The sequence below is a fragment of the Apus apus genome, chromosome W (assembly GCF_020740795.1).
Source record: "Apus apus isolate bApuApu2 chromosome W, bApuApu2.pri.cur, whole genome shotgun sequence".
NCBI classification, from domain to species: Eukaryota; Metazoa; Chordata; class Aves; order Apodiformes; family Apodidae; genus Apus; species Apus apus.
The window spans coordinates 8,504,995-8,522,676 of NC_067311.1; the positions used below are offsets into that span (position 1 = coordinate 8,504,995).

Below are 17,682 nucleotides of genomic sequence, written 5' to 3' on the forward strand. Positions count from 1 at the left end.
GTTTTTTTACCTGACTTCCTCTTTGTTAGGACACATTGCTCATGGGCTTGGAGGGGGTGATACTTGAATATTGACCAGCTTTCTTGGGCTCCTCTTCCCTCCAGGGCTTTATCCCATGGTACCCCACCAAGCAGGTCCTTGAAGAGGCCAAAGTCTGTTCTCCTGAACTCCAGGGTAGTGAGCTTGCTGTGCACCCTCCTTGCTGCCCTAAGGGTGTTGAACTCCACTATTTCTTGCTCACTGCAGCCAAGGTTTCACATTCCCTGCCAGCCCCTCTTTGTTGGTGAGAACAAGGTCCAGCATAGCACTTCTCCTTGTTGGCTCCTCTATCACTTGGAAAAAGAATGTATCACAATGCATTCCAGGAACCTCTTGGATTGCTTATGCCCTGCTGTGTTGTCCCTCCAACAGGGTGGTTGAAGTCCCCCATGAGGACTAGGGCTACTCCTATCTGTCTATAAAGGGCTTCATCTGCTCAGTCTTCCTTGTCACGTGGCCTGCAGCAGACCCCCACTATAATGTCCCCTGTCCCTGCCCTCCCTTTAATCCTGACCCATAAGCTCTCAGTTGGCTCCTCATCCATCCCTAGGCAGAGGGCTTGACACAGCCCGGATTTAAGAACCCAGGAAGGTTAGAACTGGACCCCCTTGCTTTCTAAACTCCTGCTGCAATAGAGGAGCCTAGGTGCGGCTGGATCCAGTCCTGTACGTGTCACAACTCAGACTGGGCAGCCCAGGGAGATTAGGACTGAATCCCCTTACTTTCTAGACTTCCTTCAGAGAGGAGCCTAGGTGCTCAAAATCCTTCTCTTAGACCTGGTCTTTTCCCAGAGAGAGTAAATGTATTACAGTCCGAGTAAAAGCTCGACCATCTAATACCCCTTGATCAGATTAAGGTGTAGCGACACACAAGGTCTGTTTATAACAAATAACACATTTATTACACTACTAGGAGTTAATACTGAGCAACCTAAACAAAACCACTCACATATATATATTAAGTAAGGAAAAGGGATGAGAAGAAAAAGGTGAGAGGAAGGGGGGGTAGGGAGAAAGAGAGAGATAAAGAGAAAGAGATAAAGAGGACAGGAAAATCACCAGTCCTGGATCCAGCATCGTTGGTCCAGCCAACGGGGGAGGGTCGCTGTTGATGGTCAGTGTAGATGAAACTCCCAAAGCCCACCATTGCAGCCCCCTATTTTAGAGGCCTAGAATCTTGATTTCACAATGAGTACTGTGTGATTGAGCCATACATGTGTGAGCAGCTGGACTAGACCTACGCCCCCTCCGCCCCTGCACATACTTGTATATAATTGTACATATTTTCTTTTGTCATTAGTATTTCATTAAAGCTGTCTAGTTTTCAATCTGGAAAGTCTCTCTCCTCATTCTCTCTCTCCTTTCCCTAACTGGGTGGGAGTGAGAGGGGATCGAGAGCATTATTGTCACTGGTTTAATTGTCAGTCCTGGGTCAAACTGTGACAGCCATGCAAGCTCCTGAGCCAAGACTCTCTTCCCCCATTGAGAAAGGTGAATCCCATCTGACACCAGCAGGCCTGCTGCTGTGTAGGTCATCTCATTATCAAAAAAAACAAAGTTGTGGCGGTGACACCAGCCACAGAGACATCTATTAATAGACTGGATCCATCTGTTTCTGATTGCCCTGGCATATCCCTGTCTGAGGAAAAGCCCCTGTGTGCCGAGATCTGCTTCTGTGCTGCAGCTCAGGCTGACTGGAGCAGTTTCCCTTGGTGTCAGGGACTGATTAATGAAATAAATTGGTTTAATAGAAAATCTTTTATTTGGTCTTTTTCTATTGGAATTAATAGGACTTTAGCTACTTAGTGAGAGCAGGAAGGAGTTGGATCAGGCACTTTCAGTGTTCAAGTGTTAGGCTTTTCCTCAGCTCATAGATGAGAGAGAGTTTTATGTATGGTTCCTAGGAAAGTGATATTTAAAAAAATAATAATCTCCTGTACAGTTTTTTTGAGACCACAAATACAACCCTCATTTACTAGGAATTAACCTGAAATAGAGCTGGCTAAGTTTTAACAAATCCTCTTTTTTTGAGAGAGAGCACTCATGGGAGCATGCCGTGACTGCTTAAAAAACAAAGGGAAAGGCAGCTCATGATTCAAGGGGCAATTCCCCTCCCCTTCTCTGTATGTGTTGAGTGGAGGCAAGAGCAAGAAACCGCATACGCCTGTGCTTCTTCATCCTCCCCTTCTTCCTCTCTGCACTTTACAGCTTACTGCCTCTTCAGCTTCAACTCTAACTACTTTAATTGGTAAACATCCTCTTGCAAAATCGAGGTTAGTATGTGTGTATGACCTTCTTCAGGGGTAGAGTATCAGAGTACTTCAGTTGAATGTAATACAAACAGTAATGCTGACTAAACAACCTGCTCTAAAATGTACAGCATAAGCAAATGGAAAAAATAGAGATTTTCTGCTTTGCTTCCTTTAGCTTGGAGAGCTTTTTCAAAACAATTGGAGATACAACATTTTGAACTAGAGCTAATTTTCATGTTATATTGCTTCCTACAGCACACTTTTCTTATATTTCAAGAATACTAAATCCATTTTTTACATTGAGGGAGTGTGGTTTTATATTATTTCCATTATAAATAGTTAACATGTAACGTTACTTGTAGTATCCATTCCAGATTTTATATGCACAGTCTGTTCAAGTTTAATACTGATAGAACATATGAAATTTGTTTGTATTGCTCTGTATCTATACCTCTGACTTAATGAAGAAACGCCCAAATACTGCAGTGATAAAGTATTTAGAGCCAAATCTGGGTCTTCATGTTGGGAAAACAGAGATGGGTTTAGGTCTGATCTTCAGAGAATAGAGTTTGAGATCTTGGTTCAATAGGGTGCTTTGTTGAGTATTGGCTGAAGTGAACATCTTTCTTATCTTGAACATCTTCTTACAATATAAGAAAATCCAGCTCTTTTGCCTTGTACTTTATCACGCCAAATGGAAATGCAGACTTCTGAAACATTGCATGCATGTCTCATTCAGTATTATAAATGTTATCCTGTGTATTGGTAACTGTAGCAGTTTCCATCTCCAAAGAGCTACACAAACATAGCTGCCCTTCCAGATTGCTTCAGTTGAAGGTGAGTGTCATGCATGGTTTAAGGCTGGGCCAGCTATTAAATGAATGACATATGCTCTCTGTTAACCTCTCTCCTTTCCCAGAAGCTGACCGAAACCAGGACAGTGCACTTTATCATCAACTCAGTGGTGGGAGAGGTGAAAGCAAAGAGGTTAAGGGACTTGTGTCAGTGAATTGGTGGCAGAGTTGAGATTAGGACCTGGGTTCATGCCACTAGAATGCACTACTTCCTTCTTATTGAGAGAATGGTTAAATTTGCTGATAGATGCAGGCTTCCTGGCGTGGGGTTTGGAAAACTGCTGCCAACACACAGAGCTACCGGGAGTTACGCAGTGAGGTTAATCAGATGCAACTCTGCTTCTGTAGCTATCATTTGCCAAATAAATGCTTTTCTTACTATCAAACTTTTATGAATGTTGTGATAGAATAGCAAAGAGGGCTTGTAAACTAGCTTTTTACCTCCTTTTGATTTTATTTGAGATGAAAAGGATATGTACGAATGAAAGGATTCATAATATTTGTAATTAAAGCAAGTTCTTCAAGTTATATAATTTCTCAGAAATAGATTATTATTTTTACTTGATTAATGAAAGGTTATTAATAATGTGATATGGCATTTTACTTAATAATGTAAGCTCTTTTTTTTCCTTTCACAGGTTTCCACTTGAGTGGCACAGTGACAGAGCCTGCAATGCAATCAGAGCCAGAAACTGTTTGCAATGTAGCTATCAGCTTTGATCGCTGTAAGATTACCTCAGTGACCTGTAGCTGTGGAAACAAGGATATATTTTACTGTGCCCACGTTGTGGCACTCTCTTTATACCGAATCCGCAAGCCAGATCAGGTCAAACTGCATCTTCCCATTTCAGAGACACTCTTTCAAATGAACAGAGACCAGCTACAAAAATTTGTACAGTATTTAATCACAGTGCACCACACAGAAGTTTTGCCAACTGCTCAAAAATTAGCAGATGAAATTCTTTCTCAGAATTCAGAAATCAATCAAGTCCATGGTAAGTTTGATACTTGTTCTACCTTTTGTTTCATTCCCTCTTTGGTTTTGAGCTTTTTTTGTAGCATTCAGGAGTGTGTCCTTCTGAGGTCCCTTCCAACCTGAATTATTATGTGCTTTTATGGTGTTTACTAAAGAGGATTCTGTTATTGAACTTTTGCTTTAAGATGTTTAGTAAGTAAAACTTTTTGGAAAAGAGAAAATACATGTTTGGTAGATACAGAGTAGGTCAAACAAAAGGGAGTTGTTCTGATGACAGGGCCCATTTGCAGCCTAGTCCCTCTCCTTAGGGTCCGATGACGCTGGCAGGCCCAGGCAGGCAGTGCTGCAAGAAGATGAATTTCGGGAGCAACGCTCTTCTTTGGCTTTGAGAGCTATGGGGATGTGGCCAGAGGCAAGGTGATTGCTCTTGTTGTTGTGGGACTTAATGAGAAGATGGTTTGCAGAACTGCCTGGTGGCAGTGGAAAGGGAAGCTAAAGCAGATGCAGGACATTAAGCAATAGAGGAAGATGCTCAGATGTTGTAAGCTGAAGGCATGTATTGCATGAGAGTTGGTAATAGCTTGAACATAAGGAATTAAGGGGAAGGAAGAATTATGGTGAGTATGCAAGTGGTGCAGAGAAGTCTAAAACAGTCAAGGGTGATTAGGAAAGGGGAAAGGAAGGACATATGATGGCTATAATGGCTATATTAGTTATACTATGGCTAATGTAGGAGAAATGACAGGGTGTTACAGAGTGCTTAAACTTCATCAACATTGTAATTATACTAATCAGACATGTTGATTTTAGTCAGCTATTTCCTTATTGTCAAAATATCTCTTTACTCATTGGCATTTAAAGTATTTTTACAGAGAGATTTAATGCTTATAACACCGCCCAAACAGCAAAAAGAATAGGAAACAAAATACTAATTCGTTGATCAGCTGTGAAATTTCACAATGAGTTTGAGTAGGATAGTTTAAAATATATCCACAAAACTGTTTGTCTTTTACATGTTGCTTTTTTCCTAGTAAATGAGATTGCAGTATGTCTTTATTGACTAGTGATATGTCCTAATAAAATACCAAAAACTAAAGTAGAAAATCCAGGCAGCACAAGAAAATAAACTGCTATTACCAAAGAAAGCTAGGTTACAAAAGATAATCTATAGTGTCCTGATTTTGCTCTCAGACTTCCATGAAACCATGGTCTGATTTTATTTTTTTTATTTTAAGATATGTTTATGATGTTAAAAATTCCAGGATCCTTTGAAGGAAAATTTAGTTCCCCTGATTACATAGAAAGTGAGTGTTCTTCTGGGATTCATACTGTAATTCTGTTTTTTTGATCTTGAATCAAATTTCTTAAATTAAAAATAGGTAACAAGAAGAAATCTACCCCTGATTCTAATAGCATAGGTGGCTGAACATTAGATCACCGTTCACTCTGTCATATCTCCTGTGCTGCAGGTGTTTAGTTTGTAATACAAAACTGTCTTGTAGACCTCTCTGTCACAGTTTGACTCAGGACTGACAACAATGCTCTCAATCCCCTCCCCCTCCCACCCAGGTAGGGAAGGAGAGAGAGAATGAGGAGAGAGACGTTCTGGATTGAAAACTAAACTACACAGCTTTAATTAAACAGTAATGATAAAAGAAAATATATACAAATGTGTTCAGGTATGTGTAAACCCCTATTGCCTCCCCCTACCTCCAGCAACTCCCACAACACTCTCCTTAGCTGTGAACAGTCCGAAAAGTCCTGGACTGCTGCCAGAGAGAGAGCAGAGTTATGAGGGTCAGGAGAGCTCGAGCCTAGGGGTCGATGGTGATGGATGGACGGAGTCCTCCCTGGATGTCGGCCATGGACGAAAGAGAAGGGAAGAAGAAGCAGGAAGGAAGTTGTCTTCTGTGATCTCTGACCTTCCTCTGAGCTTACATAGATATATGGAATGGAATATCTCTGGCCAATTTTGCTGTCTGTCTAACTCAGCCTCCTACGGGGGGGTCATAGATCTTCCCGTAGTGTCTGAGCCAGCAGAGTAAAGATATGACCTTGAAGACCCAGCAATTAGAAAAACATTCCAGCATTTGTTATCAGTCCAGGCTGGAACACTTACTGAAGGAAAAAAAAATCAGTAAAAGGAAAAGTGGCTTCATCCTGGCTCAAACCTGGACACTCTCTTGCTTTGAAACATTTAACCTCACTAAACCAATGTATGAAGAAGAATTATATTGAACACCGTTTGATTGCACAGGTAAGTAAGAGGAAAAACTCACAAAAACTTGCTTATAAAAGAGGAGACCTGGCACAGAAACACCAGAAACAGCTTTGATTAAAAGAAAGTCCTGAATCTGGAGTTGGATGAGGAAATTCTATTCAGTGTTATCTAGAGCTGTTTTAATTCCAGGGTTGTTTTATATAAAACTCCTAATTATTATTTTTTTCTCTTGTGGTGGCTGTACTGGTTCTGGTTTTCATATATTTCTAGTGATAGTCCAAAGAAATCAGCTCTTGAATACTACTTATCATTACATAAGAATGATTTGGGGGTTTGAAGATCTCTGACCACAGCAGTCTTGTTGACTTGCTTATGAGCTGGCCAGGGAGATGGAATAACTCTGCAGTACTTTCATTAAAGGTGAATTGGATAATTGTTTATTTGCTCAAAATTCTGTCTTATGCAGCATTCGATGACTGGCTTTGGCCACCTTTCTTGTGAAGAAGGTTACTGGGGGAACTAGTGAAGTGATTTATACTGATGACACGGGTTTTGAAATGGCAAATCCTCAGTGGATACAAGTGATACAATATCCTTCCTTGCTTCATGACTGAGCCTCACTGCAGGAAAAAAATAAGGGGATGCTGTTAAAAGCACAGGAATGTGTTGTCCATTCATGAACTACTTCAGGAGAGCAGAGTGATTTATTGGAAATCCTCTCTGTATTTGACATGCTAATTTTCACTTGGTGGTGATTACATTACAAGAGGGGTTTGCATGGTTTTAAAGCACAAAAGCACCTCATATTTGAGATTTGTTGTGCTCTGATTTTCTTATATGACAGTGCTACAGCTGTACATATTCCTGATGTTTTCAAAACTGTAGAGCTGTCTAATCTGTGGGGTCTAATCTTCTGTACTGAAGACAATAGTAGGTATTTATACTGACACCCTGAAGTCTGTGCTGCATAATTGTTGGCTTCACATTGGGTTTCAATTTGGGAATGCTGACTTAGAAAGCTGGATGTAGATTTGGATCCTGTTCAGCTGAGGCTTTTTTCTTCCCTTTACCTTTTGTGCTATCATAGCAGAGGAAGCTGGCAAGTATGTAAGGCTAGGAAGAGAACAGTTAGGACAATGGATTATCAGCTGCATTTGTTAGCTTTGGATCTGTCTTGTCTTAGATATGAAACTTTGAATTAAATAAATTGGTTGCAAGATCAAACTACATTCCTGAGAATTTTAGTGGAAATTGGAAAGTAACTTCAAGATTGGGGGAAGATCTGTTTGTATATTAGCATTGATTTGTCACTACGTGCATATTGCAAAAGGGTCTGCCTTTTGCTGGTATAAGGACAGCCTAGCAAACCAATTTTTCCTTTTAAGGTGTACTGTTTCTTTCCTGAGTTGTTTAGTGCTCCTGTTATTATCTCTCTTTTTAGAAAACCATATGGATGTATTCACACTTTCTCTCCTCTGATTAGATATAAAACTACATGCAGGTGTACTTCAATTTAACAGGGAAGAACTGGAAGAAAGGGATTTATGTACATTTGTCTTCTCAGACGCAAAGGTGCCTGTATAGTTGTTTCTCTATTTTTCCAGACAGATCTAGATATATCCTCTGCATACATTAATCTGTAATGTACATTAGGAGTGCTGGTACAGGCATTTGAGAAAAAAACATCTATCAAAACATTCAGATTTGCTTAAAAAGATAGTTTCACAATATCTAGTGCTTTTCCTATATTGTAAGTTCCAAAGGGTAATCCAGAGATACCAAGGAAGGTGTTAAACTGAACCTAGTGTATTTAGCTGAAATGATAGGGGGTTTAGTGGGAAATTGTAGGGAAGGGTAAGGCAGAATGACAGAATACAATGTATTGCCAATCTATTAGAAAAGGGAACATTTAATGTTAAAGAAGATAAATTATATTTTAAAATGGTGGAATCTTTCATATAGTGACTGTCACCGTTTGACTCAGGTCCGACAACAATTCTCTCGATCCCCTCCCCCTCCCACCCAGATAGGGAAGGAGAGAGAGAAAAAGAGAGAGACTTGGCTGGATTGAAAACTAAACTACACAGCTTTAATTAAACACTAATGATATAAGAAAATATATGCAATTATATACAGATATGTTCAGGTATGTGCAAAAGCCTCTCGCCTCCCCCCACCCCCAGCAACTCCCACAGCACTCCCCTCAGCTGGAACAGTCCCGAGAAATCCAGGAGCTGCTGCTGGAGAAAAGCGGAGAGTCACGAGGGTCAGGAGAGCTCGAGCCTAAGGGTCGACGGTGATGGATGGACGGAGTCCTCCCCGGACGCCGGCCATGGACGGAAGAGAAGGGAAGAAAAAGCAGGAAGGAAGTTGTCTTCTGTGATCTCTGACCTTCCTCTGAGCTTACATAGATATATGGAATGGAATATCTCTGGCCAATTTTGCTGTCTGTCTAACTCAGCCTCCTACGGGGGGGTCAAAGATCTCCCCGTAGTGTCTGAGTCGGCAGAGTGAAGGTGTGACCTTGAAGACCCAGCAGTTAGAAAAACATTCCAGTGTCTTATCAGCTCTAGCTAGAACACAGTGTTGCTAGTTAAAAGAAAGCTCACTGAAGGAAAAAAACATCTCAGTAAAAGGAAGATTGGCTTCATCCTGGCTCAAACCAGGACAGTGACGTGCGGAATAACGACCTTACAACGTATAAGGTTATAAAGAAGGTATATTTATTCAGCACTGGGTGCACGGGGGATCGCTCCTCCACAAACGTGCACACCCTAGAGCTGTTGGCAAGCTCATTATATGACACAAAGTAATACATATTCATCCATGCTGTTGCATATACATTAGGTGTCCGAGGATAGGGAGGCGTTATTACAATTAGTTTCAGGAAATCATTATCATAGTTGCCACCCCAGACTCCTCCTTGCTGCGTCTGCGCAGTGTCTCCTGGGGGTCGCGGGCAGGGGTCTTTGGGATGAAGGCCGTATGTCTTTCTCGCTGTGCACTTTTCACCTCTGGCATTCCTTCCTTTCGAATCTAGTTGATCTGCCGAGGTCTGCACGACGTTTCTGCTTTCTCAGCAAGCTCCTGTTTAAACATCCCCTCACACAATACCCTCATTTACATTCCAAGTCTTATCTAAGCTAAACAATGCCATCTTGTTTACTCTTTATGTGCTAGTCCCCTTTATCAATAGTTCTGCTTAAACAAATAAAATTGATCGAGAGACTAGTTGCAAGAGAATAACATAGTAAATGGCAGGTGGGTTTCCTTTTGAAACAAAAATTCGGAGCTTCCAAACCCCTTGCTTTCTAACACTCCTCACCGAAGTGGGGTGCGGCTGGGTAAGGATTCCGAGATTAAGACCCAATAACAACAAACAAGCTGTTATTGAGCAGGCATTCTTTATTGCAGCGCTGGGCAGCACTGGGGATTCTCCACCATGAGTGCTCCAACGAGTTAGTGAAACACCCCAACTAATATACACCAAAAACACGCATATTCAGTTCCATGTCAATGAGTTCCCAGAATTCTTTTACATAGTCATTTTATTTCCTGGAATTGGCTATCTTTGTAATTATGCATACTCGAGGGTCTCCTGTGGGGGTCTTTGTTGATTCTAGTCCTTTGTCCTGTCTCTGGTCCTGGTCCTGTCTCCAGTCTCCCGCTGGTAGATTGCCCAGGTGGGTCAGAATCAACATGAGTGTTGTCTGTAGGCCCACAGGTTCTTAGAAGACAACCTGCAGGATGCTTGGCATAATTGACTGATAGTTTCACAAAGCACATAGTTTTAAAAGTAACCCTTAGTATAGCAAATTCATTATTTTAGTAATTTTTTATTAGGCTATATTTCTATTGAATTTACTAACGAGTATCCTATGCTTATCAGGCACCTTCTTCCCCTTCTTTGTCACCAACCACCAGCACCGCTCTCCTCCTGCACAGCTCTTCTCCCCCTCTCCTAGCTCTGCTCAGGTGTTATAGCAGTTCTTTCGTATGTTAATCGCTGAGGCGCATCTATTGTCCCTGTAATGGATCTTTGGCTGGGTTTTGGAAGCAGGAGTAGCTTCTCAGCTTCTTACCGGAGCCACTCCTGGGGCCCTTCCCTCGCTACCAAAAAATCCACGAAACCAAACCAGAACAACTGGATTTTAGAAGGAAGTAACAAGAAGATTAGTCAAAACTAGAGACATTTCAGAAATCCAAGAGGAGCTAAATTAGTAATATGATGTAAAATGAAAGATTAATATCTGCAAAATAATATGGAAGAATATTTTACAAAATTTAGATTTTTTAGGAAAAGTTTTTGCAGATACATTATGCATTAAAATAAAACTTGTTATATAGAAAATAGTGATATTTTGGTTTAAGACATGGAATGTAAAAATAAAATGAAAACACTGCATGCTAGTATATACGGATAAGGAAGTTCTTTTATCTGCCATACACAAGTAGACTTTGAAACTTATTGCTATATGATGTTTGTGAGACCTGAATTTTAAATTTTAGCAGGAGATGTTAGATATTATCAGCAGATAAGTTTATTCATTTTTCTTTATGTGCAGATGGAAGGGAAATAATTTTTTGTAAGTTAAAAATGCGATGGGGGTTTATTAACTTTCCTGAGTGTTCCGAACAGGGCAAGAGAGCAGACAAGATGTATATGCACAGATCAAGATTTATTGCATATAACACCGAAGTCTTAACTCCTTAAAGTAGAAAGCACAAGCACAGTCAAATTGTAGGGAAATTGGGAGATTGGAACAGAAGCTGGTTTGAATGCAAAAGGTACCTTAACAATGATATTTGCTACTTGTAGTTAGATCAAACAATAAAGGTTAACCATTTAAATTCTAGCAACTTACTTATGACCAAGTTTTATACTAGGCCTAGAACATTAATTATCAATTTTAAAGGATTCTATAATCTTTAAACTTAATGATGAAAATTACTTAATGTTAAGTTTGCTAATAAAGACAATAAATGAGTTAATCTCTCTCACCCTTGCCTGGCCACAGCTGGGTGTCACTGGGTGGATCTTAATTATCGAGAATTAATCTCTCTGGCAGGCATCCTTGCTGGAGAGGAGAACATCCAGCAACCTCCTGGGAAAATGTACGGGAAGTTTCCCAATCAAAGATGGGACCAGGCTTTTATAGAATAAAGTGGATTGGCTGCTGTCATTTAACTATTTAGCCATACCTCCAAAGTCTCTCATTGGAGAATAAAAGGAAAACAGTAGAAAACCCACAAAGGCTCTGTTCCCACCAAGCAAACTCTTTTGTTTATCTGTTCGTTCTTACTTTATCTCCATTTCAGGCCTAGTTGTGGCTAGGCTGGGCTTCGTGTTCTTCAACACCGGAGAGCAGCTGGTGTTATGAACATCAGCTTGGCCCTCTGTTTATACCTTTCACGGTTGTTGCCAGCTCAGAGCTTGCTAGGCCTTTTCCTTTCTCATGAGAATCTTTCCACTTCAGGCCTGGGCCTGCAAAACTGCAAGACAAAAAGCAGTTGAATCATAGAGTGAACCTGAGGCGGGCACGATGGAGCGTCCTGCTACCCTGAGCAACTTAGTGTAGCCTGTCCTGTCTTTACAATTTCTGCTATTACCGCTGGCTGCTTCAAAGCAATTGCTGGTTTTCTTTGATGCTGTATGCTGCTGAACAGGTGTTATATTCCACCCAAGAGTTCTGAAATTAAATACAAGATAAAGTGACTTATATCTAGACTTTGAACCATTTGGTAAATGAAAAGCATCTTTTTAATTATTATTTTTATTATCTTTGTTTCTATATAATTACCATTTAGAATAATTCTGAGCACACTAAGTTTATAAAATCAATTACTATTCTGTTGTGAATCAGCATACAGCAATATTGGTTTCTAGCTGGGACCATTCAACCTTTGCATAGTACTCATGCTTTTTATTTGTAATTGTTTTTCCAAATCTTCTCCTGATGCTACCATGGAATTGTATTGAATAAAAATTAATTGATCTACAGGTCATTTGTATACTTAAATTAATAAGATTTTTTTAAAATGAAGTTCAAAAATTACAAATGACTGAGTGAGTAGTTTGGCATGGTTTCATTTGAAGATTAAAACAACTCTTGTGATACTTCAGAAATAAGGACATGGGAAGCAGTTTACCTTGAAGATGCTACATTCTGTTATTATTTTAACAAAAACTTACTGTTGATCTGCTTCTGAGTAGTTTGCAATATAGGCTATTCTTAGCCTATTTTAGTCAAAGCTCTAGATTTTCTTCTATTTACTTTTCAAAGTTAAGTTCTATATATATGACACCAGTTCTTGAAGGCGGCTGCTCATGTAGAAAGCAGTTGCTCTTGAAATTGCTATGTAAATTATCAAAGTGTTTAATTTTTTTAAAATGCTGCTGCCTCTTAGAACTTGGGAGTTGATTATATTTAACATGTAACCTGTAATGACTGTAAATATAAAAGGCCGTTACCCTGTTTTCGAAATTTCTTTGAGTGTTCAGTGTTACAAATAATTGTGTACAGTATTCCTGCTTGGGTCTAGGATAAATGGACACTGCCAACTGGACACTGCCAGCTGGCAGCCAGACACTTCTACACTGCCATCTCACCTCTTGGACAACTGCACACTGACCAGCAGATGGTGCTCATTCAGCACAGTGAACAGAACAAGGAGGAGGCAGCTCTGTTCACAGTACTCTGATTTATGCAAGGAAACTGTATATATAGGGGAGTGTATTAGTCACACAATTTTTAACACGCAAAATTAACAATTAGATAAAGGCAACTCAATCAGACGTATTATGAACAGCTCATTTCAGGTCACAGTCCTGAACATCACTTTTTAAAACTGTTTTGATGTTTTTTAATTGCATTTGTTTAACACTAATTTTAAAAAATATCTCACATTTGATTGATTTACCTTTATCTCATTGTTAATTTTTTGTGTTACAAATGGTGTGACTCATACACTTGAACTCCCCTATATATACAGTTTCATTGCAAAAATCAGAGCACCGTGAGAAGAGCTGCCAGCTCCCCAAGGTTCTGTTCACGGTGCTGAACAAGTGCCATCTGCCAATCAGTGTACAGTTGTCCCGGCAGAGTCAGTGGTGTAGACGTGTCCGGCGGCCAGTTTCCTAGACCCAGGATAAGAGGTCTTGGTGGGGGCAGTACTGCTGGCATGGGGCAGCAGACACCCTTGTTCTTGTAAAGGAATCCTGTTTAAAGAATCTGCGGTCACTGTGTTGAAATTTAACCTTCTCTCACAAACTGACCTATGAGCTTTTGATAAAATATAAACAGTTATGGAAGGGATTTTTTTTTTTCCCTAAATAGGGAAGCTTAGCTGAAGAATCTTAGGCTATTTTTAATATGACTTAAAAGCAAGCATACTAAGATTAATTAAAGATAAATCTCCATTGAGATACAATTTCTTATCAATCAAAATGTGTGTGTATATATATGGATAGCAGTGCAGCATTCACAGCTGGAGGCAATTTAGGAAGTTTCTGAGCTGGAAGATGTTTTTTGACACAGCAACTAGTAGAAAAGACATCCCTCTGACCCTTTAAATCTTCCTATTGTATTTTCATTGACCAACAATTCTAAGCATTCCCTGCAACCACTTAAAAGATTCACCTACATGGCAGAGCTGCAATTGTGAAATAAAGGCTTAAATCAATAGAATCAATATTTCTATCACAGATTGTTACCATAAAATTCGGTCACTGAAAGAATCCTCTAACACTTGTATTTCAATTTTAGAAGGTAGACATTCTTTATTGCAGCGCTGGATGCTTATATTGTCCTACTAGATACATATGCATCAGATTTCCTGGAATTCATTGTAATATTTGCTTTTTTCCTTATCTGTGTGCTTTAAGCCTCTCAGTTGGGAGTCTTCCCTGGTCTTCTGGGGGGGAGTTGTTCTGAGGTGTCTTTTGGTTAATCCCTTCTCCAATGCATGCATAATGTTGGGTGGCAAATCTAGCTGGTCTCAGTCAATTTCCAAAGCTGCTAGTTCCTTGAGTTTGTTATCTCTTTACATGCAAAAGGCCTGGGGTGAGCCCAAATCAACATGTCACAAAGCACATTGTTTCACAAATGTTTCATCATCCCAGGGGGAAAAGGGTACTAGGGCAAAAGTTAGCAGGGCTCATGGACTCTTAAAGAGCAGGGCTCTTTAAAGTAGACTTGTACAGGGAAGAGGATAAAACCAGGCCCACCAGAGATGAGCCTAGGGGTGAAATCAATAGCTCAGCTCAAGTGCATCTACACTAATGCACATGACATGGGCAACAAACAGGATGAGATGGAAGCCATCATTCAGTAGGACAGTTATGACATAGTTGCCATCACGGAAACATGGTGGCATGGCTGTCATGACTGGAATGCTGCAATGAATGGATATAAGCTCTTCAGAAGGGATAGGCAAGGTAGGAGAGGCAGTGATTGTATAGAGCTTGATTATAAAGTTGAGTGTTTATGGGTAAGGATGAGGGGGAAGGCGAATAAGGCAGATATTGTGCTGGGAGTCTGTTATAGACCACCCAACCAGGACGAGGAGGCAGATGAAGTATTCTATAAGTGGCTGGCTGAAGTCTCACAATTGCCAGATGTCTGCTGAAAAGATAACACAGCAGAGAAGAAACAGTCTAGGAGGTTCCTTGAGTGTGTGTAAGATAACTTCCTGACACAGCTAGTAAGTGAGCCTACCAGGGGAGGTGCCTCGCTGGACATCCCGCTCACGAACAAAGAAGGACTAGGAGATGTGGTGGTCGGAGGCCATCTTCGGCTTAGTGATCGTTAAATGTTTAAGTTTTCAATTCTTAGTGATGTTAGGAGGGGGGTTAGCAAAACCTCCACCTTGGACTTCCAGAGGGCAGACGTTGGCCTGTTCAGGACATTGGTTGAGAGAGTCCCTTAGGAGACAGTCCTGAAGGGCAAAAGGGTCCAAGAAGTCTGGATGCTCATCAAGAAGGAAATCTTAAAGGCCCAGGAGCAGCTGTGCCCATGTGTTGTAAGATTAAAGGGTGGGGAAGATGGCCAGCCTAGTTAAACAGGGAGCTTTTGATGGGACTTAGGAAAAAAAGGAGGGTTTACCACCTTTGGAAGAAGGGACAGGCAACTCAAGAGGACTACAGAGATCTGATTAGGTCATACGGAGAGAAAATTAGGAAGGCAAAAGCCTAGCTGGAGCTCAACTTGGCCACTGACATAAGGGACAACAAAAAAGTTTTTATAAATTCATAAAAAATAAAAAGAGAGCCAGAGAGAATCTCCATCCCTTACTGGATGCCAGGGGGAACATTGCAACCAAGGATGAGGAAAAGGCTGAGGTACATAATGACTTCTTTGCCTCCATCGTTAATAGTCAGACCAGCTTCCCCCAGGGTGTTCAGCCTCCTGAGCTGGAAGATAAGGACGGAGAGCAGAATAACCCCCCTGTAATCCAGGAGGAAGCAGTTAATGATCTGCTTCTGCACCTAGACACTCACAAGTCTATGGGGCCAGATGAGATCCACCCTAGAGTGCTGAGGGAGCTGGTGGGGGAGCTTGCGAAACTTCTCTCCATCATTTATCAACAATCCAGGTCAACAGGGGAGGTCTCAGAGGACTGGAGGCTGACTAATGTGAACGCTATCTACAAGAAGGGCCTGAAGGAGGATCCAGGGAACTACAGGCCTGTCAGCCTGACCTCGGTACTGGGAAAGATCATGGAGAAGCTCATCTTGAGTTAGGTCATACGGCAAGTGCAGGGCAGCAAGGGGATCAGGGTGAGCCGGCATGGGTTTATGAAAGGGAGGTCTTGCTTGACCAACCTGATCTCTTTCTATGACCATGTGACCCACCTTTTGGATGAGAGGAAGGCTGTGGATGTTGTCTACCTAGACTTTGGTAAGGCCTTTGACACCGTCTCCCACAGCATTCTTTTGGAGAAGCTGGCGAATCATGGCACAGACAAGTGTACTCTTCACTGGCTAAAAAACTGGATGGATAGCCGGGCCCAGAGAGTTGTGATAAACAGGGTCAAATCTAGTTGGTGGCCGGTCACCAGTGATGTCCCTCAGGAATTAGTTTGGGGGCAAGTCTTGTTCAATTTCTTTATCAGTAATCTGGATGAGGGGATTGAGTGCACCCTCGGTAAGTTTGCAGATGACACCAAATTGGGTGAGAGTGTTGATCTGCTTGAGGGTAGGAAGGCTCTACAGAGGGACCTGGCCAGGCTGGATCGATGGGCCAAGGCCAATTGTATGAGGTTCAGTAAGGCCAAGTGTTGGGTCTTGCATTTTGGTCACAACAACCCCATGCAATGCTACAGGCTTGAGGAAGAGTGGCAGGAGAGCCGCCCAGCAGAAAAAGACTTACGGGTGCTGGTTGACAGCCAGATGAACACAAGCCAGCATTGTGCCCAGGTGGCCAAGGCCAACAGCATCCTGGCCTGTATCAGGAATAGTGTGGCCAGCAGGAGTAGGGAAGGTATCGTGCTGTACTCAGCACTGGTGAGGCTGCACCTCGAGTACTGTGCTCAGTTCTGGGCCCCTCACTGCAGGAAGGACATTGAGGTGCTGGGAGCATGTCCAGAGAAGAGCCACCAAGCTGGTGAAGGGTCTAGAGAACAAGTCATATGAGGAGCAGCTGAGGGAACTGGGGATGTTTAGTTTGGAGGAGGCTAAGGGTGGACCTCATTGCCCTCTACAACTACCTGAAAGGAGGTGGGTGTTGGCCTCTTCTCCCAAGTGAATAAGGACATGACCAGAGGAAATGGTCTGAAGCTGCAGCAGGGGAGGTTTAGATTGTATATTAGGAAGAATTTCTCTACTGAAAGAGTGGTCAGGCACTGGAACAACCTGCCCAGGGAGGTGGTTGAGTCACCATCCTTGGAGGTATTCAAGAAACATGTAGATGTGGCACTTCAGGGCATGTTCTAGGGGCTGAGGTTTTAGGGTTTGGTTTCTTGTGTGTTGGTTTTTTTTTCTTTTGTTTTTTTTGTGGGTGTTTTCTGGTAGAGTGTGTGTGGTTGTGTTTGTTAGGGGTTTTTTTTGTGTTGATGCTTGGAGTCTGATCTCAGAGGTCCTTTCCGTCCATGACAATTCTGTGATTCTGTGATTTTCTACTAAAAATAAAATAAAATAACCTAGTCAGCTAACATTCAGCTAAATCAGTAAATTATATAAAGGAAATTCATTATTCCAGTAAATTTCTATTAAGCTTAATTCTATCTTAATGTATTTTTATTAAATCCAACAAAGAATGTTCTGTAGCCATCAAGATACTACGCTTGATCTTAGCCAAAAGGCCAAGAAGCAATACATCTTTACAGCTATACAACTTTCAGT

At 41.3% G+C, this 17,682-nt stretch overlaps 1 protein-coding gene and 1 pseudogene across 2 annotated transcripts in view; one reads left to right on the plus strand and one right to left on the minus strand.

The window, feature by feature from the left end:
• Positions 1–17,682, plus strand: part of LOC127395158 (zinc finger SWIM domain-containing protein 6) — a 210,948-nt gene that overhangs the window by 100,184 nt on the left and 93,082 nt on the right. Inside the window, exons 1-2 of one of the 2 annotated variants that reach the window (XM_051641641.1) lie at positions 3,047–3,127; positions 3,783–4,139. In XM_051641641.1, the coding sequence (XP_051497601.1) occupies positions 3,818–4,139 (322 nt within the window). In that variant the 5' untranslated portion in view covers positions 3,047–3,127; positions 3,783–3,817. Of the gene's footprint in view, positions 1–3,046; positions 3,128–3,782; positions 4,140–17,682 lie in introns of those variants that run through there. The other variant, XM_051641640.1, reaches the window with a different exon arrangement.
• LOC127395231 (uncharacterized) lies at positions 17,534–17,654 on the minus strand (annotated as a pseudogene).